This window comes from Pantherophis guttatus, chromosome 1 (genome assembly GCF_059756535.1).
Source record: "Pantherophis guttatus breed Tessera chromosome 1, ASM5975653v1, whole genome shotgun sequence".
NCBI classification, from domain to species: Eukaryota; Metazoa; Chordata; class Lepidosauria; order Squamata; family Colubridae; genus Pantherophis; species Pantherophis guttatus.
Genome location: NC_142063.1, coordinates 270,600,252 through 270,628,242, shown reverse-complemented (window position 1 = coordinate 270,628,242; position 27,991 = coordinate 270,600,252). Strand labels below are relative to the sequence as shown.

General features: G+C 35.3%; 1 protein-coding gene across 2 annotated transcripts in view; it reads right to left on the bottom strand.

Annotated features, from left to right (window-relative positions):
• Positions 1–27,991, bottom strand: part of PACRG (parkin coregulated) — a 266,103-nt gene that overhangs the window by 229,261 nt on the left and 8,851 nt on the right. For both annotated transcript variants that reach the window (XM_034428504.3, XM_060692314.2), the window contains exon 2: positions 7,054–7,188. In XM_034428504.3, the coding sequence (XP_034284395.1) occupies positions 7,054–7,188 (135 nt within the window). The remainder of the gene's footprint in view (positions 1–7,053; positions 7,189–27,991) is intronic.

Here is a 27,991-nt window from a genome sequence, read left to right as displayed (position 1 = left end):
CTATTACATATATCTGTTATAGAAGGTTTAAGGACACAGAAGTAGGTAGTAATATTGTTGACAATAATTCTTGCTGTTGTAATTGCAAAATGAATGTATTAACTGGAGCTGAAACAGCATTTGCCACTGTGAAAGCAGGTTTTGGCTAAAAGAAAATCAATAAAGATGTTTAAAGTGTGTGTGTGTGTGTGTGAGAGAGAGAGAGAGAGAGAGAGTGGAGAGAGAGAGAGAGAGAGAGAGAGAAAGAGAGAGAGATGTGGGGAGGGAGAGAGAGAAAGAGGGAGAGGGAGAATAAAAAAACTTTAGGAAACGAAGAGCTGAAATGTTTGGTTCCCTCCAGCACATTCAAATGGAGACTAGTTGCTCTAACTTCCTTATTTCTTTTCCCTTCTCCCAAAAATGCTTTTGCAATTTGGTGGCCAATGAACAGGCAGGATTTAGTGTGTGTTGCTTTGTGCTAGATTAGGATTTCATACTTTTTACTGAAAAAAAGACTCAGACTCCCAAGTCAATTTTGTTTACTTTATTTTATAGACCTTAACCCAACCTTTCATTCCATTTATAGGGAAATCCTTTGACACCAACCTAAATCTACAGTTGATAGCTTCTCTCATATATGCCTTTTGTATGAACATCAGACTGAGAGTGAGGTGCAATATAGCACTATATTTCATCTCTCAAATATAGTGCTGACTACCAATGGAATTAATCAAGGTGCATCCCCTCTTCATTATTATTCCATTATTATCTCAGTGCAATTGTGTGGATTTAAATGAAGAACATTATGCTTTGAAATTTGTAAACAATGCCTATGTATACAAATTTACAGTATGCAGATAGTATGATAATGCTATCAAGGAGAGCTACCCCACTTTTCCAAGGATCTGTTACTGTAATTAATGAAAAAACTAATCTCATACAGTTTGCAAGGAGTTATTAAAAAAGCTGACCTGGATGGGAAGCCCATGGAAAAGGTAGCTTGATTCATATTTGGAATGTATAAGCTGTCATGGCAGAATGGTTATAACGTAGTATTGCTGGCTAACTCACTGCTCATTCCAGGAGTTTGATTCTGACTGGCTCAAGATTGATTCAGCCTTCCATCCTTCTGAGGCCAATAAAATGAGGACCCAGATTGTTGAGGGCAATATGCTGACTCTGTAAACCGCTTAGAGAGGGCTGTAAAGCACTACGAAGCGGTATATAAGTCTAAGTGCTATTGCTATTGCTATGATGGATACCAGGAACATTTTTTCCATTATTGTGTGTATGTACCATCAGTTGTATATTGACTGAGCAATTTTATGAACTGATTGAATAAAGTCAACTGCCTGTCCTGTTCAGAGGATCTCTACAGCATTTCTTTCTTTCTTTTCTCTAGAGACACATAGCATATTTCAGCTGCTTTACAACCATTTAAAATCAAACTGTTGGCTCCACTCCTGTACGGGCTCAATTAAATCTAAGTATCATTAATGCTAAACCAGAAAGAGTGTAAACTAAGGAAAGCTTATGAAAGTCGTTTAAGATGTGTTTTTGATGTAGCTCTGTGATAGGATGCAGAGTTGCTAAAAATAAATAAGAAATAAGACAATGGCTAAGTTTTTTTCAATACTGGCTAAACATTCAACCTCTTATCTTGCTAGGCAAACTATGTTTCTCCAGAAACAACAAATTGGAGGCAGACTTCAGAAATTGGCAGAATTTGTCCAAGTTTCACTGTTGCTGAAACTTGGACAAAAACCAAATTGTGATATATTACTTACTTAAAGAATCCTTAATACAGAACTGCAAACAGAATATAGCAAAATGCCAGCTGAAATAAAACTCGAGGCAAATTAAAGTCTATTTCAACTAGCTGTATAAATGGATCAGCATATAGTTAATATATTCTGTAGAGCCTTTAACATTACTGCGCTTTGACATCTTGCAATCAGTGCATTGGAGGGCAAGTTTTAAGAAAACCCTTTATGCAGAAAATATTTGCCCTCTGTGTCTGGGAGCAGTGAATCATTGACCCTTGTTTTACTCTTTTGTGGTTTCTATAGAGATCCTCATAATGAGTTGCTAATACCCCTCATTAGACCAGTCCCACACAAACAGATACATTTTATGTGAAATTCCTTTGGGCAGGCAAAAGCAATTATTTAAACTTTCACCAAGTTTGCATGTGTAGCTCTTAGAACTAATGTCCGAATATTTTATGACTGTTGTCTCATTTTATTATTTTGTACAATTGTCATATGCTTGGTGAAGTGCAGTAAAGCTCTTCATTCATTCATTCATTCATTCATTCATTCATTCATTCATTCATTCATTCGATCATTCATTATCCTTCTATTATGGGAAAGATAGTCATATCCCATTTAGCCTACATTACATATTATCAATGGCATATGTACTACAAGATGAGAAATATAAGTTATTATTTTATTGAATTAAAAATGAGAAAGATGGTATAATGATCATTTGTACATTTTCTAGTAAACTCAAAGTATAGTTTGATAGCTGCACATTTTATAGTTCTAATTAATTGGGGGAAAGTTGGTTATTGTGATGTTGTGCCTTTGCTTATGGCATTTGATTCTGTACAACCTTCTGTACAATCATCACTGAAAAACGATATGGTTCTCTCAATGATGTTTTTAAATAGTTATGTTACATAAATATATGAATAGCAGTTTTGTCATCAAAGTAGTAACAAATTATGTACATGAGTAGAAAGCATTTCTGCATATAGGAGAGGTTAACTTCTCTCTCTACTGGCAGATTCTTGTAATCAAGGCTAATTAGGAAATCTTGCCTTTCAGTCCTGATAGCAGAAGGATTGTGCAAAAGACTACCAGAAAAGAGTCTGGAAAAGCCTTCTGCATTTCTAGCTTGAATTTCCAGACAAATGGTAGGATGTCAATGTAGTAGTATAATAGCTAGGCAAGGGATGTTATCCATCATTTTGTCACAGACCCACATAGCTGTTTTAGCCAATGACTCCATCTTCCATCTCCTTGCAAGTATTCCTATTCATCCTCTCTTGAATATAATTAGTAAAGGGAGGTTCATTGCCTCCCTGTGTAATTGGTTCTGTCATCAAACTGTTCTAACTATTGGGAAGTTACTCCTAACATTGAATCAACATCTTCCTTCATGTACCTTAAAACTATTCTTCTATTTTCAGCTGTTTGGGATACAGGAAAATCCAGGAAAAACAATTGCTGCCATATGTGCGATAGTTCTTGAAGAATGTTATATCTCCCTTTGGTTTCTTCTTCTCTAACATTCTTAGTTTCCTCATTCTCTCTTTTTGTCAGTTTCCTGTGTTTGTTGGTGTTCAGAAATATTTTTTATTTACAGTTCAGGATAGGTTACTTATCCACCTCTTCTAGGAATCATAACCACAAGTGGGGGAGAGCTTTAAAAATATTGTCACAAGCTAGCACAGTTCCTCCATTATGCTGCATTATATGAAAGTAGCAGTATTTTTGAGGTCTTCAAAAGCAATGATTTTATGAAATGGCAGGAACTATATGTCATGGTTATTAAATTGTTTTCTGTACTTGGGGGGAAATGTCCAAAATCAAAATAAAAGTACATGTCCATCATGCATTTGTATACAATTTCTTCAACATGAAAGACAATTTAAGCAAATACTTTGTATTTATCCAGTGTATTTATCATTGTGAAAAGGAGACCTTACTTCTTCATTGCTTGCATTTTTAACTTCAGCTACTGTTTAGGTTGCTGTTCCACCCTTGAATTTCCAAGATCTCCTCTATAGATATTTGCTCCAAAGAAGTGTCACTTCCTTTATCTAGGTCTGCCTCTCCTTGAAATTCAATGTTCTTGTTTCTCACTATGGAGGTACATTTTCCATGGGATATCACCATATTTTTCCCCATGTGAATGCACTCCATTGTAAAACCAAATCTGCAAACTGATTGATGCTGTAGAAATATCCTAATACACAGCCTTTTCTCATATATGGAATCATATTGACCCAAACCCAACTCTGCCTAAATAAAAAGCCTCTGTGGCCGTACTGCTATAGTAATTCATTATGACAGTCTAGTTACAAGTAAGTAGGTATTAGACAAGTATGTAAATCACTCTACTTATTTGATGATCCACTTTCTTCTATGAAGCCTAAGGGAGCATGAGTCCCCCACCCCTCTGTATTTTATTCACCGAGGCTAGAAAGTCAATTTGAAAGAGAAAATGACAATTTGATGGCTGAAAACCAAGAATTTCAATTTGATTCTCCTGTAACATCCCAACCAATCATTTGCTCATGATTTTGAATACATAGCAGAAAAACTAAACGTTCAGACAATAATTAAGAGGTTACAAAGAACCCTAAATAGCAATACTTTCCTCTACTTAGGAAAATAGCTGAATCATGTTGTGTGTGTCTAAAAGATAATACTGGATCAACCTGCTACTGCTGTTTATCTGTCTCTTGGCTTTTAGTTGTTTCTGCCTGTTTCCTGTGGAATCCCGCCCATCAATTTGGTCCCTGATCTCTTTGTCCAATCATCAATTCTTTTTTAAGGGAGACTAGAATACCACAATCACTTTCCCCCCTTTTAAAAAAAGGGATAGACCACTGATCCACTGGTCAACCCAGAAAGTACAAAGCTTTGAAACTTGCCTGACTTAATGTGTGTAACCAAAAGGACCCGAATTTTGTATTTCAATAGACTTCCAGCCAAGTATTGATTCCTCACTTCATCTCCTTAGACAGCTTCCAGTTTCCACATCAATCCTTACAGTTAAATCCCTTTAACTGCACTTCTTCAAAACTTTCAACAATTGCACTCAGCTACATGATAATCTAGATGACCATTCAATGGCTGTCAAGTGATTTAGAAGATCAACAACAAGAATCCTCAAACTCTTTGCTGCCAGCTAGGGATCATTAATTTGAACAATCATCTGGTGGATCCATAGTTTCCAAGATTTGTTTAAAAGTTCATCCTTCCTGTATACAATATGAAAGTAAAAGAAAAAAAATCATGCAAAAAATGCAAGACTTTTGTGCATGTCAGTTAAAGGAGCCTTTTCATAAGCTGAAAGATATTGGACAAGGCTGGAATTTCAGCTCAAAAAACTACCAATCATGGCTCTTTGCACATTTATATTAGCTCAATGCAGACCTCTTCCAGTTGCACAGGAAGCCACGTTGTACAACTAGCAAGATATCCTGTGCTATACAAATTCCTGCTAGCTTTGGGATAGGATGAAAGGATAGCAAAGCAACAGTGGGATGTGGCTTTTGATTGGTGCCTATGCTGTTATAAGACATCAGCTAACCTAAAGATCAAAAAATGGCTGGAATTACAGCAGCTTTTTAACATTTATGTTCTCTTGATACCATGCTGTTTTTGGAACTTGGTAAAAAATCTTCTGTTGTATACAGTAAATCCAAGCAGTAAAATAGGGACTGAAAATAATAAATGAAAGAATGAATGAAAATAATAAAATACTTATTACACTTCTGGGTATTTCCTGCCTGTTCTCTTCTAAATCTTTACCACTAAAATTCCCAAGTTAGTAATATTCAATCATGCCACCCTTTAAAAAATAGATATAATTAAACTTAAATCTGTTCAAGTTAGTCTATAAGTCGTTTTGTAATTGATGGACTTTGGCCCATCCGTTCTGCTTTGTGATTTCTTTCCTATGTCTATTAATTCAAATGAAATGTATTATTGCCTTAAGCATATAATATTGAGAAAAATCAAAACAACATAGTATCACAAATTCCATATAAAGTTAATACAAAGATTCTTATATAAATAACAAAGTTTACATTTATCTATACATATCAGTAATAATATTCTATAAGATTCTAAGATTAGAAAATGTTATGCCAAAAGTCATTGGCCAGTATACCTGAGTGAAATAGATCCCTTAAATTTTGATGCAATCTTTCTTAGTACATTACAGTGCCAAATTGTTTAATAATATAAATTATAGACGATTATTATGATCATGTCCAAGAACATTCATTTTTATTTTAATTACCTAAATTATGGTAACTTAAATCATTGTTTTTCAACATGAGCTACTCAAATGTTCTAAGAATGGCTTATCTGTTTCTTTTTATTTTCCTTTTTTCCTTTTCTTCTTTTTTTTTTATTATTCCCAATATATGATGTATCTTCAGGCTATCTTTGTCTGGTTTGAAGAGAAATCTTATTCCAGACAATAAATAATATGCAGAAAGAGTGAAATTCATTCTTTGATAACAAAAATAATTAAATAGAAAGAGCGGGTTAAAGATCAGCATTCATTTTTCAAATTAAATTTAAAAGCCTGCTCTAGTTACCTCAAAGATTGGCAAGTTTTACAAATAACATCACTGAGCCTTTTGGAGAGAAACACGGCTGCATTTGAATGAAGTCATTAGGCAATACATTTATTTTGAAGCCAATTAACCTTTTGTCAGAGATGTCAGAGCCATAATGGTTTTAGCAGTGGAGGTCAGCCTCTAACAGGGGCATGTATGACAGCGATTACGCTGTCTGACATATGCTGCAGCCTGGGAGTGAAGCCCTGGAATGAGAATCTGCCTTCGTTAGTATTCTGCTCTGCATTTCAAAGGAGCAGGCAATCTTGACCTATCCATTTAGGTAATTAAAGCTTCCATTTGAAACTGTCCTGCAGGAAGGTGAAATTGGGGTGGGGGAGTGGGGGGGGAGAGGAGAGAGATAAATGGCTGCTGCTGCTCACTGTATCCAGCCACTTCCATCACTTGATGGACTGCCTGGAAAAGGCTGGGTTGCCAGGTCCTCATAAAAATAGAGATGAATTGAGCAGGAGACAGTTCTCTAAGGCAAAGCAATTCTGTCAACTTCCTTTTTGCAGCATATAATTTAATTGTTCACCAAGGTAGATGGCTGACTCAGGAGGCCGGTCTCTTGGCTTGTTTTCCCCACCGTCTTCTATTTGCTAAGAAATTACTTCACTTTATTTACTTATAAGCCAACAGTTTGGGCAATGACATTTGTCACTTCAATAAGTGCAGCTGCCTGTCACAGCTGTGCCCTGACCTACCTTCCAGGCTATTTTGTTTCCTCTTGTATCGTGCTCAAGGGCAATTGGGAAGTCACCTCGTTCGTAAAACTTGCGAAATGCTGTGGGCTTTGTTGGTCTTTCTTTAAACGCACCTGCGGCTGGAGGACCCTTCACCTAAAATGTTTAAAGAAAAACCTTTATGCAAAAATTGGCGCATGTCAGGAAATGCATTTGTGTTCAGACCAGTGATTTAATTGAGACTATGACATCAGAGTGCTTCATATTTGAGTTTAAAGCACTGTTATTGGCGTTCACCGTGGAATATTTATCACATTTAATACCTGTGGAAATTGTCATGGCCCATGTACAGTAGCTAGGCAAGAAAAAAGAAGCAAGAGACGCACAGATTTAAATGTATGGCTGGAATAAATCAAAATCATAGAAATGATGATGCAATTTCCCAAATTTATTTATAATGCTGGCTGGGGAATCCTGGGTGTTGAAGTCCCTACATCTTAAAGTTGCCATGTTTGAAAATCACTCATTTATAGTGAGTTAATAGAGCCCAGACTCTTTGAACGATTTGAATTGCTTCTTTCTGGGTTTCTCTTCACTGAATTTAGTGGCTATTTATAAGTTTTCAATTAACTGATTATGTCTATATTCTTTTCCATACCTTCCTAAGCTTTTCCACAATCGCGCACAGGAACATTAAGTTAAGGAAGTGATTTTAAATTTAGACAGTTTAAGATTTGTGGATATTTAATGCTTTATAGCAAAATGGAGACTTATTGTCAGTATGGTTTTCCCCTGTTGTAAAGGTAATTTACTTAAAATATGTATTATTTAACAGAGAGAAGATCTTTTTATAAATGGCTGATATAATTATATTCAAGTTTGTTAAATATACCGTTTCCCCAAAAATAAGACATCCCCCGATAATAAGCCCAATTGGGCTTTTGAGCGCATGCGTTAAAATAAGCCTCCCCTCGAAATTAAGCCCTCCCCAAAAATATTTAAACACAGATCTGGAAATCAGATAAGACGGCAAGAGGAGCCCCATCTTGCTCCATGCGCCCCAAAATAATAAGACCTCCCTGAAAATAAGGCCAAGCACTTATTTCAGAGTTCAAAAAATATAAGACAGGGTCTTATTTTGGGGGTTACGTAGGTAGGATGAAAATTATTTGCTTTCAACTCAACCATATTCAATTTTGTCTCATTCTCTTAACTATAGCCAAATTGAATTATGTGCAGTGTGTTACAATACAATGGAGGTATTAGTAGAAATTTTCTGGTTTGAAGAATTCACACAAATAAGGAATGCTAAAGAATCTGTCCCTCAACCAAGAACCCACTGGTATCTAATAATAAGAAAATAAGGTCCACACAATTATAATAAAAACAATGTAAGACATTTGTTTAGTATAATATACTATTAGTTTGCTTATAAAGGGATGTTAATTTATAATAGCAAAAGACACAGCTGGAGGACAAGAACAAACATTCTAAGGTATAGTTGATTTTGAATGATGTAACTATGGCTTTAACATTAAGGTTTCCTTAAGGAGAAAAAAAAGAGAAGGGATTAGGAAAATCTGGTTTCTAGGAGTTATTTTGCATCTAAAAATTCTATGGAATTATAGTGATTTAGGAACGCAGCATGGATCAATTCATTTTGTGACAGGAATCAAAAATAAAGAATAAGACTGGAAATTTTTCATGCTGTCACCCAATTTCATAGGTTTTTCTGTAATTTATTGCTTGTGTATATGGAAGAGCAGTATAAGGTTACACATTAGGATTACATCTATTGAAGAATTGCTTCAATATTTTGGTTTTGGTTTAGAATCCATTGGAGAAAACAATATTTGTGATTGATATTGGTCTTCTTCAGCTTAGTAGTCTCCAAATATAACCAAATCCAACAGATATCAAGTTGGGGAAAGATGAGTTTAACCTCTTGTCTTACTTGAATTAATTATTGCTGAATACAGTGAAGTTTGCTTCTACATGGACAATTATATTATTGTATTATAATACTAAAACAAACTGCAGTTATAGTTCAAAATTACATTGATAATGACACCAGAAAACAGCTAAAAACTATACCAGTGCCAGAGTTTGACTTTCCTTCCTTTAATGGAATAATTTCCTCTTTATTTCATTTAATCTATTTAATACTTGACAAAGTCTGGAGACAACTTAAATCTGTTTTATCACAATTATTGTTAATAAAGTTTGGTCATTTCCCATAACCCTCTTGAAAGTAATTATAACTAAAACTACAAATTTCTATGTATTAATTTCAGAGCAAGTCTCACAGAATATATCAGTACTTACCATAAAATAAACATGCCTGGAAAGGGAAAGCTTCTCCACAAAAATCAAGTTGGTCATTAGTTGTTTCATTAGGTAGGAAGCCCAGGCCTATGCATGTTAATGCAGTAATAATCCCATCAACATATTCTTGCATAAGGATATAAGCATGTACACAATGATTAAATTAACTGGACTTCAGACGAAAGCTGCAGAAATATATGATTAACTCAATGTAGCTGGGGCTTGAGATTTTTAAATACTGGTCTCCCAAGCCATATGACAAATTGTATTTAAAATGCAAAAAAGGCTTTTAGAATAATTTTGCATGATAGTATAGCAGTTTGTTATATAAAGCAAAAATAATGTGTATCTACTCTTGGTGTCTAAAAATTGTTTGGGATTATGGCTGACACTTCCAAGCATGTTGTGAAGCATAAGCAGAACAGTTTATAGTTAAGCTGCTCACTTTGCAGAAAGTCACAGCTAAGAAAGAGGAGCGTGACTTGATTCTTTTGTGAATCATCACAATGAGAAAATATAAATTATAATGCTATTCCGTTTAATGCAAATTAGATCAATTGGAAATTAGTGTCTCTTCCAGAATCTCTGAAAATCTCACACAAATGACAGAAGTGAAATGAATGCAAAGAACAAGCAGAAACTCATTTAATTCTTATTTCTACTGTACAATTAAATCTAATGGGTTGATTTTCAAGTGTTACCTCAAATAAGCACGAGCCGCTTTGTACGGATGATTAAGCTAGCTTTAGAAACAGAAGAGAAGGGGAAGAACTGGTATCAGACATAGAAGACCTATGCAGGGGCAACAAAGAGTTTCAGAGGAATGTTCTGTGATGCAAGAGTTTCATCAAATTTGAAAGATTTAGAGTTGAACTGCTCTTACCTAGCTACCATAGACCTTCCACGACCATTAAAATTTGCTTTAACATACTGATTGAATAGTAGACCAAGTCAATCTGCTATGTTTTCTTTTAGACACAAATTTATTACCTAGTAAATTTCTTATCTAAGACTAACAGAAGAGATAGGTGTCTGTGTAGCAATATCATCTGCACTTGTAGATAATATCCCTACAGGTAGGTTAACCAAAGGGAGTAATTCCTAATATTTTAAAAACATTACAGCAAAAGAGGGAGGTACTTTCATGAGCACTTCTGACAGAAAAAAATAGTAAACCCTGACTGACTTTTTCAGAATACTGAAATACTGATTAATATTGGTTAAAAGGTAGAAAATAAAGCCAATATTGAAATAACGAAGGTAAAACACCTCTCTTGCTGCAGGGAGAGGGACCGGGCTGAGCACTCTGACTTTCTCCAGCAGCTTCAGTGCATTTTCTTATTGAGTGAGTGCCCTCCCTGCTCAGATTAAATCCACATTGACACAGCCTCCATTCCATCATCAGTGAAGCAATGGTAGGCCTCCAATCCTGTTATGAGTATATCAGCAGCAGATGGCTACTGATAGCAAAATATTTTGTGTGCTCAACATTTTGATGAGAGCGCATGGATAATTATAGATTTCTTATCAAATATTACTTTACCTAGCATTTATTTTCAGTGTAACTTTATTTCTATCTTTTCCCCTTGAATATTTCAAATAGTTTATGTCACCAGGAAAATGCTTAGCAGAGTGCTCGCAACAAAGGGAGCAATCAATCACATTTCAAAACTTAATACTGCCTATTGTTTCATAGCATTCTTTAAGCTCTGAAAAGGCTGTTCAGTCTGATTGTCTGATGTGTAAGTACTGAGCTTCTATCAAAGAACTGCCTGAGGCCAAATTTAACAAACCGTTCAGACTATTCATATTTGTAGAAGTTTCTATTCATGAATCAACATTTCATTTGCTTTTGCTGGCTTTACTATTATAGTCAATTATTTTCTTTTTCTCCATCTGGAATCCTTTAATTGTGTAACAGTTAACTGTCTTTTCAAGATCAATCTCCTTTGATTAATTACACGTAGAATGGAACAGCATGAAAGATTAATGTGAAGTTCATACAAAAATCAAACAAAAAGTGATGTATCTTTAGAAAGCATAATTTTATTAGTCATATTTTTTTCAAAAAAAAGTTATTTAGTAAAACTGCATTAAACCTAAACCATGAATCTAATCATTATTCACTCTGTACAATTGATTTATCCTAAAATTAATTTGCACTGGACTGCAGGAATGTTATGATGCAAAGCATGCAAAACAAAACAAGCAAAACATTCATGTTATAAAAGGGGGAAAAAATAAGGGTTGCTTCCCACTGACTTGATTAACACTAGATTTGTATCTGTCAACTCAAAATAAACCCAATGAATATAAAATTTCATGTATATGGTTGCTGGATTATAGCCTGAGATAACCTGTTTTCTCTGATCCAGTTAAAATGAAATATAATTGGTCACGTGCAATTGTGATAATCCCAGAAATGGATAAATACTTACAATTCTAAGTAATTAAACAGCAGACAAGTCATTCTATACCAAAAAAAAGTTACAGAAAATGAACTGTATGAAATTTTACTGGGTACTTTCCTTAATAATAATGGAACTACACTGATATATCTTACAAGTAATATTGTTGATACTGTTATTATTACATGGCTCTGAATGAAAAATGATACCATTTAATGACTGCCAAAAGAAACAGTACTCTTCTTGCTTATGAAACAAAACCAGGCACAGGTTTTAGCTGATTTAAACTTGTAAAACATGCATTCACACAAGACTGTGTTGAATAGAACTAATCTTAGCCCAAGCAGCTCTTTGAAGAAAGAGTATAGCATTTGGGCCAACGACAAGGACACATCAGGAGTAGGGACTGATTCAAAGGCAACCTTTTTTATATTAGAAAGAATATAATAGATGAGGGCATAATATTTATATGTAGAATAAAGCAATACAGTACAATATACTTCAGGAGAGATGCTGTAAAACTCATAAAAACATGTATGAAGTACTCCTCTGAAACTCACTGATGCATACACAAATCATTTTCAAATATTGTGTGGCTACTGCAGGAAGACATATGCAGATCATAAACAGATTAAGGAATGATAGAACCCCTTCATGTAAACATTATTACTAAAATAAGCCATTTTCGTTGTCTGTTTTTCTTTTGGGATTAAGATTAAGGAACACAACCTATTTCTTCACTGTTTTCTCCCTTTTCTCTTTCTACTCTCTCTTCTTAGACTTGTTCTCATTTCTAAATTTAATTCTTTTTCCTGCCTGCTGCAATGTACGATTTATTAGGCTATCACAATGTCCATATTAGATCAGTAATGTCATTGAAGATTCTGAAGGGCACCACTCCATTGAGAATTGCAAATTAAAGTTTCTAGGACAAATTATTTTACAGTCACAGAAATGTTTACACATTTCAAAGCAAGGGAAACATTTACATGAAATGAAAACATTACTATGAATATAAATGGAGCAAAACCATTTTCAGTATGAACTTTAAATCTAAAAGTTACAGTATTTTTCAGATACTGCAGGGGTGAGTGGGGAAAATATTTTATTCAGTTTATAATAATATTTATAAAATCTCTGGTAAAAAAAAGTTTAAAAATACTTTCTAGGCATACGCTTAAAGCAGTTTAAGGGAATCTAGCCATACCAAGACATTCTGTTGTTTAAGTGAAAGCAATTAATTCCCTTGCCACTCTTAGCAAAGATGCTACTACTGATTTAGGCTGTTCAACAGAAAATTCTATCACTGGTTATACCCCATCCCAGTCTAGCATTAAAAATATTTATTTTTAAAAATATCTCTTTCATAATTTTTAAAATCACTTTCCTTGGCAGGCTTCTTCTTCTGCCTGTTTAAGATATGGTAGGATTAACTGTAATGGAATTGGAAATACAGTTATGCAAGAAGCCGGTTGCATATAAAAAGCTGGAACATCCAAATAATATTACCAATATTAGAAAAACCACTGGTCACTGGGGTAGGATTTCCCACTTGGTTTTCAGCACAGCATCCATTTCTCCACTGTTTGCCCTAACCAGTTTCTAATCATCTTTTGCCTAAATGATTAGTTAAAAAATTATCCCCTCTCCCCCACATATATCTTTTATTTCACAGGAAACTGTTTCTTTGACCATTGGAATGCCAGCTGTTTAAAGAATCTGGGCCTCCCCCTCCCTTCTCCCTGGGAGATAGGCCAGAAGAGCCAGTCTGTATAAATTGTGATAGTTTGGCCAAGCATTTTATGGATAGAATTGTTCAGATCTTTTCCAGTTGGAAGAATAGGAGATTCTTAACATGTGTTAATTTCTTCTATAAACTTCAACTATATAAAAGAGAAAGTGTTTGTTTCTAGTGTAGTTCTAGAGAGTGAAACAGCTTCTATTGTTAAACAAAGCCTTGAGATTTTGTCCCTGTCAGATGATTGCAGTTCACATCTTTCACTCAATGAACATTTAATGTGAGCACCTAATATTCTTTTTAACTGCTCAATCTTAAAAATATGACATTGACACATCATAAAATTCTTCACAGAATTCAAGCTTCAACACAATGAAGGATTTTTTCCCCCTTAGAAATGCAGTCATATGTCTTTTCAGTCACTCTTCTACTACCTGTGAAGTGTAAGCTTTATAAGAGCTATGCACACTTCACAAATGATTTGGATGAAGCACTTTGGATCTTATGCAAATGAAGCTTCTTTTTGCTGTCAATTAAAACAAGCCCACTTGTTTCAAGCCTTCATCTGCTGCTTTAAAAAAAACCAACTCATTAAAGTTAGTGCAACTTTTGAAGTGTTATAGCAGACGGATAACTGCAAAAAATTAACAGGCAAATCTATACTGATATAAATGAAAAAAATATCTTATGAAATTACAACATGAACAAAGTAATGATCAAGACCAAAGTATTTAATGTGCCTTTCTGTAATTAAAAAAAATATTTGGATTGCTACATTTGTTAATATAGTACTACAGAAATGATAACTGAATAGTAAATAAATTAGATATAAAAAATTCTGCACAGGGATCTGCAGGATGTTAGGGAAAATGATATACTTGTGAGTCCTTGTGATTTAGAATCCTAGCCCAGGCTGAAGGGGAAGGAGTAGAGATATAAATTATGCTTGAGGATGTTTCAGAATCGGTTTCCTTGTGTTGATATATTTATTGCTGGGATTCTAAGGTTTTCTGAAGCTACTAAAAACCACTGTTAGAATCAAATAAGCTGTTGACATCTGGAAATAATATGACTCAAACAGGCCTTCAACTTTTATGTTAAAACACCATTGTGTGACTTGTAGGCCTCACACTGAGTGATTTAGCCACAAAGTCCTTCTCTTTTAATCTAATAAACTTTAATACATCTTTCCCTTTTATACAACGTTCTGACTAGTCAGCTCTTGAGCCCCATAAGTACATATTTAAATATTACATATTCAATCCCCAAGGGGGGTAAATCTATTTTACTGACTTCTTTATCCTAATAATAAAATAATTAGGTGTGAGGGTTATTTCTTGCATAGAAAGAGAAAAATTGGATATTGCCCAAACAAAAGACAGATTTAAAACCAGGTCTTCCTCCCTGAAAGAGAGAGCTTCCAACTCATTGCATACAGTAGTGTGGCTAGGGGAAAAGATGCACAAAAATCAATTGAATATTGATTTCACTATATAAAGCACTTGCTTTTGATACACAGCATTCCTTGAATTCGTTCATCATGCCTTCTGTTTTCCTGTAATAAAATTCCTTATCAGAAATCCCTGGATTGTGGCATGCCTGTTTAATTAATTCCAGTTTAGCTTGCTGAGAAGACATCCAACAAGCTCATTAAATGATTCTTCTTTCTCATCCCTAGGGTACTTGGGTATAATTTGTGTCTCTTTTTTTTGACATGAACATGCAACCCAAGCTGGGAGTCTCTCCTATTTATATACAGAAATGCATTTCTTCCATATCTTGCAAATGGAAGTTATCCTGTGGGATGAGCATCCAGTATCAAAGGTTCTGCCCTGCATTTCTTGATCAAACAACTTTCTAGGATCCTTGAAAAGGCTGATCCATAATGATAGTTATAATTCCCTCTTTTTTTGCCTTTTCTCTTACTTTTGTAAAATCGCATGGAAAGATTTAACCATGAACCATGAGCAAAGATTTCTGAAGACAACTCACTATGGGTTATTCAACTGAGTTAATACTGAATAGGGAGGTGGGGGAGAGAAACTCCATACTCCATTAGAGCTTTATGAGGAACAGAATTTTCCTTCACTTGCATTTTGAGCAATTTTACAGTGGCTCCAACAAATCCATTACTTTGGAAGAATTTGGGAATATATTATTTGAGGGTCGAACCAATAGCTCCTTCATAAAAGCCAGATAATTTTTGTCATGTTATATTAACAGAGCTCAGGGGCATTATTTCATTAGTACATCATTTGCTGGCCTTAGTTAAAGTGTACAGGATGCCAGAGAATGTGATTTGTGCCGCCTGTATTGTTAACAAAAGTTACAGTAATTTTCCCCACTGCTAAGACAACAAAACACATGAGTGTTAATTAATTTTTGTTGCTGTTGATTTGCAGAATCATCTTCTGCTAGATTTATTCCTTGTCTCTCTTCCCCTTGTATTATTTCATTGGGTTTGATGGCTTTTGGAATGCTCCTCTATATTCTTTCCTCTGCTTGAAACTTTTACTTCTGGGTCTAAATACTAATGACTGGAGAGATGAGACTGTTATTATGAGTAAGTGTTGGCTCTTACATTCTAATTTCCCCATGACTTTTTCCCCCTCAATAGAAGGCTTTCATCTAATGAAAACTTTCCAACAGTTTGAGGTCTGGAACCCATGTGCTTTAGTCTCTGATCTACCGTATTTTTCAAGGTATAAGAGGCACCTTTCCCCCCCCTAAAACGTGGTGAAAATTTAGGTGCATCTTATACACCGAATGTAGCCCCGTCCACCCACTGGCCCCCACCCTTTGGCCTCTGCCTCGCAGCAGTCACCTCCTTGCAAGCAAACAGCAAGAAAAAACAGCTCCTTTCAGCTTCAGCACAGCCTAATTAGCACAAGTTGATTGGATCAGCCTCCCAACTCTCAGCTGATTTGCTCTCAGCTGTTTTGTGCAGGGCTCTGCTGCTTGCTCCAAGGAGGTAAATTGCTGGAGCATATTTTTTTCTTCCTTGTGCTAATCAAGCTATGCTGAAAACGAAAATGAAAGTAAAGTAGGCTGTTTGCTGTTTGCTGCAATGAGGCAAAATTGCTCAGAGGCAGAGGGAGATTTCTTTTTCTTCTTTTCCTCACCAAAAAAGGTAGGTGCATCTTATATTCCGGTGCATCTTATACTCCGAAAAATACGGTATTTATCACCTATATCATCATGTTTATAATTTTTGCTAGAGTATATTCTGAAGTGATAAAATGAATAAAAGCATGCACGGCTTCATTCGCTTTCCATACTTTGAGTGAAATCCCATTAACTCATAAGCTACATTTTCTTCATAATAAATTGTACTTCAAATCTTTCCAGAAGATCAAACTCTTAAAACATTTTCCTAACTTCAACCTGAATAAAAAGTCCTAATGCAATTGAAAATAATATTTCTTAAGGTTAAATTGTATTGCTCTTAGCACTATTAATTCATGATTCTGTGATAGCAAATACTAGAAAACAAAAGCTTCAAAGTAAATTGATCTGCTTAAAAAACGTTTGCTATTCTGAGGCCATAATGGCCTCTTTATTAAAATAAAGATAGCACCATAAGATCATAGCTTTATTATTATGAATAAAGAAAGATAGTTCTTTTTTAGGTAAGAAACAAAACTGGGATGGATTGAGTTGCAGGAAGAGAACTTAGTGATATAGTAAGACCCTATCTGAATCAGGATGCAATTTCAGAAAGGTAAAAAGTTTCCTAATCACTGATAAAATCAGTGTACGGCTTATGTAAAATAAACTGTTTTTTATAAACCTGTTATGAACCAACATGAACAGGTTGCCACAAAGTTCATAGACTAAAATAAGAAATTAATAATTTGGACAAACGAGTTACAGAAGACTAATCTTGTTAAGCACTCATTGTCATACTAGTAAATATTTATGGAAATGTTGAATTGTTTTACTTCTTTGCAATCCTATACATAAATGAAAGCACTGTGACCAGTTGTGACCACTGAAGCTATTTTTCATGTAAAGATCATAAAAAGAATATTGCTGTAACCACAGTAAAAATTCCAATTAAGTTATATGTCACAATTACTCTGTGTTCATTTTGTTCTATATTATGTTGTTAATTTGCTTTTGGGTTATGTCCGGTATTTGGTAGTACTTAAGATTCTGAGAAAGCAATACATTATGGATCTCTAGGCAGAGTTGTGTAACAGGCAAATAGGCCATCACAAAAAAAAGAATGCTCCTTTCATTTTTGTTTAATTGTTTTGGTGTAATTAAATAGCAACTTATTATATGATTAAGTAATCATATAATCTTATATAAGATTTGATCAACATAAACAGTTCTGTTTAATAGGATGTGCAGAGTTTCAGATAGATGCTATCTTTTAAGAGTGCTTTGTTCCAAGGCCCTTTCTAAGTATTTCAAGAGAAGAAATCAGGTCCGTGACTCCAAATAATGGAGTAATATGACCACTCTGTTCTGCTTGAACTGATAAATGAGCTTTCTATGTATGTCAAAACCCTCATTCATCCATATGAGGTGATCAATCAAGGGACATTAGTCTCACTTTGATATGATGAATCAAACCACCTCTCCAAAGCAGAGATGTGATGCTGTCATATTTTAGATTGTTTAATATTGCTGATTTTATAATTACGATGGTCATATTGGACTTTTTTTCCTGTCTTACTGACAATATCCAACCTGAGATCTACTGCAAAAGATATATAAAAAATAAAGTCCAATAAAGTCCAAGTGGAGCCCAACTCCTGTCTCATCTTTTAGGTTTCCTTGTCAGAAAAATGGAAGCTGCCTTATAAAAAGTTTTATGATTTTCAAATCCAGTTTACAGCCCTGGGATTTTCTCATTCAAATGCTTACTAGGTCTGACCCTGCTTAGCTATTTTTATGATGAATATTTGGTACGTGCTGCCTGTAACACCAACACTAAAAGGTATACGCACATTCAAAAAAATGCATAAATACCAGATTCCTATTAATAACAGGATAGATACCAGACTACTCAGAGGCTTTAAATAGAACAGATATTGCATCCAGTAATTTATAGCAACACAGAATGAAATCATGATTCAAGAAAGGAATAGGTTTATACGGCTTTTACACATTGTAATATAATCACCACCAGAAATTAGTACCTCAGAATCTTATAAAATGCATCATATGCTTTGATCACTCAAACAAAGGAGATCACTGAAAAAATCTGCTGACTCAAGGAAACATTGCCCAGTATTTTGTAGCTTTTGGAACAGGTAATAAAATAGAAATATGAAGTACTTCACTAGGGCTAATAAAATTGCTCGTTGGTTTTTTTTACATCTGGCAGTATCAGAAGTAAAAGGACCAGTAAAAGATTAATCAAATATCAATCTTATTCTTATTCTTATCCTACTTTAAAAAAAGGAGAGGGGAGGATCACATACATTTTCTTCATAAGATCCTTTCCATATCACTATACTTTACTATCTGTATTAAATTATGATCTACAAAAGAATAGCCTTTAATAACATAAAACACAAAAGAAACAATAAGTAAAAATGAAGTGAGATGAAATGAAGTGAAATACGGGTAGTCATCGCTTAATTACCACAATGGGGACCAGCAACTCTTTGGCTAAGCGACAGAGTCGTTAAATGAAACATCATGTGTCTCACTTCTGCCACAGTTGTTAAGCAAATTATCTGCATTCATTAAATAAGACATCATGAGACCAGAGGAGACTTATAGTCACACTTGTTAAGTGAATCACCCATGGTTGTTATCATGGGATATCATGAGATATCATATGAGTGCAACTTGTGATTTTATTGCCAGTTTCTCCATTCTCTCTGCTTATTGGAAGCTGACTGTGAAGCACCAGAATCTCAGTCTTGTGATTGCAGGATGCTGCAGTGTTTGTAAGTATGAGGACACAGTTATTTTTTCAGCACTGTTGTGTACTTTGAATGATCATTAAACAGGGAGCCGTTCAGCGATACTATAGCTACGAACTATAAGCCTACAGCATACTTGCATGGCGATCAATTTTATTTAATTCAACCAAATTTATTTCCAAATACACTTAGAACTACATAGGACGACTTGCCATCTCAGGGGTCACCTAATGTTGAATAAAACATTCTGCTAAAGGAGATGCTGTCTTTTCCTGTGTTATGTACTATTACACTTGTGGGCTGATATAAAGAAGCCAAGCTGATTTCTTTTTCAAGAATAATCTGTATTAAGGTCTAACAGCATTAACTTTCACTCAGCCTTTTAAAAAGAGAAGTGATATAGCCAATTCTGTTTCTGTTTTCCTCACTAATGCTTATTTCATTATCTAAGAGACATTATCTAACAAGTTCCAGAATTTTCTCACCTCCCCTATATCTCAACCTGGACATCTGTGACCTCAAAATACTAAGTTTTGACCACTTTTCTCCAAGTGATAAATATTTTCCATTGCATTCAGCTTCCAGGTTTCCTCTATTAGCACCATCTTTGCTTCTTCTGGTCATGAGTTTAGCTATACCTTCTGAATCACTCCTGTTTTTAATGAGATATTGCAATATATATATATATATATATTTCTCATAGTGACATTACAGATTTTCTTTTTCTGTCATCACTTTCTTCTCTAGCTTACCCTTAAATTGCTTATTCTCCCAAAATATAAATGCACAAACTCTATCTATTGACCAGGCAGCGGTTTCTTCAAACATAAATGTATGTTCTTGGTAAAAGAGGGATGGAAAGAAAAGAAGATTGGGCAGGGAAGAAATATTTGAGTTTGCTGAGGTGGACATATTCAGCTATGTCCAAAATTTGGTGATACCTTCACCTTAATAAACAGGGACATGATAAATATCTGAGAAATTCTTTGTAACATTCACAGTGGATATTTAGAAAGTCTTGTGGAGTTATTTATTTGGGGATAGAACAATTTTTAAGTTAGAGAGGCTCCTTTCTGAATTTCTTTCTTTGCTAGATATGCAGCTTCTGAGCTATGCCCTCTCTCCTCTGATAATTTCCTAAGCAGCATCTCTTCTCCCCATCTCCCAAGATCATTCTGACATATGATTACAATTGGCCTCTATTAAGCTGTTTGACACTAGTAGCAGTCCAGTATCATAGAACACTTGTTTTGAGAATATGTGAAGAACTTCAAGGATCCTTCTTATATTAAAAAAGCATTAGAAGTATTGTTGCATATTCAAACGTTAAAAGGTTCTTTTGTGGGGATCTGGGCTTAGAAGCCATACCTCTTTTTCCACGTCAGCACATTCAATTTGATAGGGCAAACACTGACTTAATAAAATTGCTTTCTGAGAAATCCATTCCCTGTTATTTATTCTATTTAACAGACAGCTTTATTTGTGTAGGTTGAAGTCCATGAATACATGCTATGATCATTGCAATTTATAGACAGACCATTCTTTATTTAATCCCTAGCCTGGAAGCTCTTATCCAATGCAGGGTAGTTCTTAATTTACTGTCATGGATACTATTTTCCATTAGATAGGTGATAACTCTTAGCTGATTCACAAAATATAACCAAGAAATCCAATAACTGTAAACTAAGCTGGGAAGTTTTAAAGAATTCATATAGGTTCCAAGAATTTTGAAGAAAATTCAGGTTTAGTTTGTTCAAAAATAGAAATCTCTACCCAAAGTATATGTGCAGTTAACCCATATTGCATTACAGCTTCATGATGTATCTGCTGGATCTTTGGGTGAAAGGCAATCATTAATTTTACATAACTTTACCACTTTTAAGAGGAATAGTAGTTGAAGCTTGTTATTAAACATTACTTCTTTCCTATGTTACTTAATCAGATGCAAGGTTTATTATAGTCAGAAATTGAGGTATCTCCACAATGTGTTTGTAGCTATCATCTCTAATTTTAGCAAACCTAGGAGGCTTGAAAAAGGTTAAGTTTTCAATGCATAGTCACAATTGTGAAGGTTAGAGTACATTAGGAGTTCACTAATATCATCTAAATACTTTGTATTTCTCAGTGACTTTGTATGTCTCAGATTGATAAATATTTTCCTTCTGAATCTACTATGGGATAATAATAACAACCACCTTTATTGTCGCTGCACAACATATGTACAATGAGATTGGTGATTGGATTAAATGTTTATTTGTGTTCATATACAGCAATAAGCTATAGCACCTTCTGAATACATACCTTGAGATAATCATACAGGCCAGTGATGGCTAACCGTTTTGCCGTTGTGTGCCAAAAGCGGGGGGAGTGCAGGGGGGTCGTGTGTGTGTGTGCCCACACCCATAATTCAATGCCCCCTGTGCCCCTCCCCTCTGTGCATGTGCATGCAACCCCCCGCGCTCCCCCCGCTTTTGGCATGCAATGGCAAAAAGATTACCGGTGGGCCCTGTAGGCCCATTTTTCACCCTCCCCAAGCTCCAGAGGCTTTCTAGGAGCCGGGGGAGGGCAAAAACAGCCTTCCCTACCCCCCTGGAGGCTGGAAACAGCCCATTTCCCAACTTCTGGTGGGCCAGAAAGGCCCAAAGATCAGGTTGCCGGCGCACAGATGTGTGCTGGAGCTGAGCTAGGGCAACGCTCGTGTGCCCACAGATATTGCTCTGCGTGCCACCTGTGGCATGCGTGCCATAGGTTCGCCATCACGGATATAGGCTATGATCTTCACAATTTATAGAAAAGACCGTTCTTTACTTGGGAGCTCTTATCCAATGCAGGGTAGTTCTTTATTTATTGTCAAGGATACTATTTTCCATTAGATAGGTGATAACTCTTGTTTCACCCCAACATAACTGCATCTATAGCACCTTTTGTTGGCTTAATACAACATATTAATTTGGTCACTGCTTTTATTCAACAAACTTAAAACAAATTACAAGTTTGTACAATACATGTATCTATTAATGTCAAGCCATTCTTAGAATAGAACAGAAACGGAGAGAAGATGAGCATGTTATGGTCACCAGTGACGGAATATGAGAAAAAGAAGAAGTAAAGCAAAAACTTCGTTACATGGGGAAAAAACAGGGAAATATTGTGCTGGATTTGAAGTAGAAGGAGGTATAAATTTTTTATCAGCCTCAAGTTCACTCAGTCAGTGTTGTTTGTATAGTAATTAGAACTGGGATTTCTATTCCTGCTTGGGGATTGGACTAGAAGACCTCCAAGGTCCCTTTCAATTCTGTTATTGCTAAATGATGCAATCATAAACAGAGATGGGTTGCTACCGGTTCGCCCCAGATCTGGCGAACTGGTAGCGGTGGCGGTGGGAGGCTCCGCCCACCCGCCCAGATGTCTCTGCGCATGCACAGAAGCTTCTGTGTATGCACAGAAGTGTTGCACGCACTAGAGGGCCCGCACACACCCTTGCGCCCGTGAGCGAACTGGTAGCAAATGAAATTGAAACCCACTACTGATCACAAAGTGTGGTATCATGTGACTCTGCCACTTAGCAATGTTAGTTCCAGCAATTCACGATTACTGTTGTTAAGCGAATAACCATGGATTGTTGAGTGAGAATCTTATGGAACCACAACTTCTGACTTCTGGCTGACTTTTGTTGGAAGCTGGCAGGGAAGTCACACATCAAGATCACATGAAGGTGGGATGCTATGAAGATTGGAAATACAGGTCAATTGTTGAGCACCCAGTTTATGATCCTGTGACCAAGGGGGGGGGTTTAGTGGCCAGAACCTTGAGGACCAGTTATAAGCACTGTCGTAACTTCAAGTGGTCAATGAACAAGTGGTCATTAACTGAGGCTAATTGTAAAGGCAACTATTCTAGATTTTGAGTTTAATAGCCAGCTGAGGAAGCTTAGTTTGAGCCTAAAGAAGTTGACAGTTAAGTTTACATGCAATAGCAATAGCAATAGCAATAGCAATAGCAATAGCACTTAGACTTATATACTGCTTCATAGTGCTTTATAGCCCTCTCTAAGTGGTTTACAAAGTCAGCATATTGCCCCCAACAATCTGAGTCCTCATTTTACCGACCTTGGGAGGATGGAAGGCTGAGTCAATACCAAGCAATAAACCATGGCTTATAAATTGCAACAGGTTCTCACCATAGACCAAGCCAAAACTGCTGTGCATTATTTCTCACAGGAAAAGACTTACTGTTCTGGAATATTCATTTCCAAAAACAATAAACTGCCCCAGATAATCTGGGTTTGCCTGCTTTGGGAAGAATAGCAGAATATTCCATGGCACTTTGAAATACTGCAGTATAAGAATATGGAGTTTTCATATTCCTAATGATATTTGGAAGAATATCTTTTGTTCTTTCTGTAATAGTTCCCATATTTTTAAACACTTAATTGCACTTAAACATGGACAATTACTGGAATTTGTAATGGATTATTAACTCTAACAGTTTTTAAAAAGGATTTTATTTAGCTTGTTGATAGAGGAACTGATATCATTATCACAAATTCCAAACAGACTGCACTCATAATATGAAAAGTTTCAAAATAATTGTAGGCCATACAAGGAAAAATATATATATAATGTGCACACTTGTGTTGTTGCCTCAAAACATGTTAACAGACTATTTTCATTGGAAATCCATGGAATGATAAAAGATGCCAATGTTCAAGTTAAGCTAGAACAAATGGCCTCAATCTGTGTGTATAACTGGTTGAAAGCCATCAAATTTTATATGTTGTTTTGAACAATAATGTAGCGTTGATGGGAAGAGATGGGTTACTTATACAAGAGACACTATAAAACATTATATTGTCATGTTTATAGTAAATCTGAATCAGTGGTGGGTTTCAAAATGTTTTACTACCGGTTCTGTGGGTGTGGCTTCGTGGGCATGGCAGGGGAAGGATACTGTAAAATCTCCATTCCCACCCCACTCCAGGGGAAGGATAATGTAAAATCTTCATTCCCTCCCCAATCCAGGGGAAGGTTACTGTAAAATCTCCATTAACTCCCAATCAGCTGGGACTTGGGAGGCAGAGAATAGATGGGAGCGGGGCCAGTCAGAATTTTTACTACCGGTTCTCTGAACTACTCAAAATTTCCGCTACCAGTTCTCCAGAACTGGTCAGAATCTGCTGAAACCCATCTCTGATCTGAATGTTTATATAGCACAAGTATTACTCTTCCAAAACTTATTACACTAAAATTTTAAAAGTAAACTTTTATATTAAAACAGTTTTCTCGTTTTCATCCTTTCTCCCTTGTCAAAGATAATGGCTGCAATTTGTGCATGCTATTTTGGTAGTAAAGCTGGGTTTTTGGAAATAAGACTTGGAAAATATAAGATGGAAAAGGGGGAAAAAGTGCTTTTTGAGACACCATCAAAGATTCTTTTATTTCCAATTCTTTTGCACCTGAGCTATTTTGCTTTGAAAACTTTCTAACATTTGTTAAGAATTACACAAATACATTACAAACTGTTGCTTCTGGAGACATACAGCTCTGATTTTATATCCAGCATCACTGTATCAAATTGATGATCAGAGATTCTTTTATCCTGGAATAATTCCACCAATTTTAGTAGACTCATGTCAGTATAATAATCAGTGAGGGATTTTTTTTGTGACTTCTAGATTTGTATGAATTATACTTCCTGAACATTTATTCAGGATTATATTATGAACATGTCCATGAAGTCATATACTAGAACTGCTGTTCTTTTTATACTAGTCAAAAATGTTGCTTTAATGGAGTTTAGTTCTGTTGTTTGAATTGCCGTTTGATGCCATGCTTGCAGTATGAATAGGCTCATTTGAAGGTGAAGAAAACACAACTGTTATGTTATAACATCATGAGCAGGGAGATAATTTGGTTTGGTTGTTGGAGTCTGTTTGCCTTTTTAAAAACTTTTTTTTTAAAGTGCTTTTTGAGACACCATAAATGATTCTTTTATTTCCAATTCTTTTGCACCTGAGCTATTTTGCTTTGAAAACTTTCTAACATTTGTTAAGAATTATAGAAATACATTATAAATTGGCTTTCTTTTACAATAATATTGGCATTCCTGGCTTCTTTATTATGCAGCATTTGGATTTTGCATTGCTGCTATTCTGAAGTTTCCGTTTCTTTGTAAATTTTAAGAAATCTGGAGGTTCCCCTAAAATAAGAACTTTTGGAGTTGTTAAAAATATTTTCAGTGGCTATTTCATAGTTTTTAATCACACAACTATTCACTCAAGTTAAATCCTTAAATGCCAATACTACAAAAACCTTAGTTACCTACACTTACATAACACACATCAAACTGATAGCAATGTTTCTAGTATTGAAGCATTTTGGAAAGTTAGCCTTTTTAAAGCCCATTAAATAAGTATATATGGAAAGAACATTAACAAAGATCAAACAAACAATGTTCCATTTAGCTTACTTAAAGAGGAAGAGAACACAGAGAAGGAGCATTATAAGTAAGTGTAATATTAATCAGTAAAGTGCAAGAAAAAAAAAGGTTGTGACTTTTGGATTTGAACGTCCTTGACTTTCATAATTCTTAAGTACTTTCTTTTAGTCATTTTGCTGATGTGTGCTCTATTTTAAAATCAGAAGGATAATGGATGTGCTTCTTCAACAGTTAATTGGGTTTTATATCAGAGATGTATCGGCTCAACGACAGGCTGACCGGGTGGTAGACTTTCAGCTCTCACTTTCATGTCTACTGTTGAAGGTGAGAAGGTCAATCTTAAGCGAAGTGCAGAAGATTGCTTGATCCCCAAGGAAACATCCCGAAGTCATAACAACATTTGTTGTAAGCTATAATCATTTTATCTTCTTTTCACCAGTTTAAACTATGCTTTTGCATGGATTTTCATTAATCAAGAGCATTTAAAATGTGAACGAATACCATAAATTAGTATGTGGTGCTTCTTTCTAAAAGATGTTTAGCCTGTGTCAATTTCCAATGGCAAATGTGTATCTGATGATATCAGTATCAATGCCTTATGTTAATAAATTCTTTCATTTATTAAAAGAAAAATGTTTCTTTTTTTAGTTTAGTTAACTTTAATGCAGAGGAAAGACTACAGCTAGTCCTTGCTTAACAATCAGTTTACTTAGGGACTGTTACGACAGATCTTCCTCCCCCAAAAGGCTATGTATTATCCAATTCCAGAATTCCAATGGTTGCACACACAACCCGCAGTCCTGCATTCACATGACCACATTTTGGGCATTTGACAACAGGCTCAGTTTATAGTCAGTTGCAATGTTCCTTTGTCATGTGACTGCAATTTATGATAAGTTTTGCCAGTTTCTGGTCTTTTCCCAGCAAAGGAATACATTAATTCACTTAACAACTGCCACATTCAATTGATTACTGTGGTTAAGAACAACTGCAAAAAAAAAGTCATAAAGTCATAAAATCGGGCCCAGTCACAAGGATGATTCTGGGCAAGGAATTTAAATTCTGTGCTTCATTATACCTGTAAGTCAAGGACTACCTGTAAATCAGATAGATTTCCCTTTTTGTCTATAGAAGCATTGTACATGTGGATAAAATCATTTATGAGAAGTTCTTAATGCTCTCTGAGCTTGCTTGTTTTCTTGCAGACATTTTATTACCCAAACTAGCTACCTAGTTTGGGTAATGAAATGTCTGCAAGCCTTAAGCAATAGTTTAAATAAATAGGATGCAATATAACAGGTAGAAATGTAAAGCTTTCATACAGGGAGGAAAAACATAAGACAGAAGTATGGGTGGTGGTGGTGGGTGGAATATGGATTGGCAATAATTAATGTGAAACAGAGTTACACGTTTTTGCGACCTTAGCTTGACTAAGAGCCAGCCATGTGATGTAATTGATAAGAAGGCAAATGCTGTCTTGGACTACCTTAACAATATGGAGTCCATATCATAGGAAGTAATTCTTCTTTTTTGTGGTCAGACCCATTTCTTGAAGGACCAAACAATGAAAAAATCATACTGGAGAAAGTCTAGTTATGTGATCGCTAAGAGTTGGCAATGACTTGATGGCACACAATCAATCAAATCTTTTTACAATTATCAAAACTTAAGGTGATGTTGCTACTATAAAGATTGTGCTTCTTTTTTCATACACATCTTTTTCAAATGTGTGCCAAACTGGCATTACAATAATTCTTTAAGAATATGCTATCTTTAGAACAACAAAACAGGATAAATAATCAGTATGCAGTGTAAATTATTTGTATTACCCAATTGTAAGAAAATATTTATGCAAATTATAATCCAATATTATTCTCCAATTCTATGCTTTCTGTTGTTGTACCTGTCCAACAACAAACAGAGTAAAGCACAAGGTAATATGACATCTTTCCAATAATATTTCATTGTAAGGAAGATGCTGACCGCTCTGTCCTTTTTTAAAACAGAAGTCCACACTGAAAATAAATTGATATTGAAATCCATAGAAATGGTACATAAATAGACCTCCAAGGTCCCGTCCAACTCTGTTACTGCTACTTATATTTTAGGACAAAGGTCCTTTGAATTAACTATTCTTATAATTTAAGGACAATATAGTATCCTTA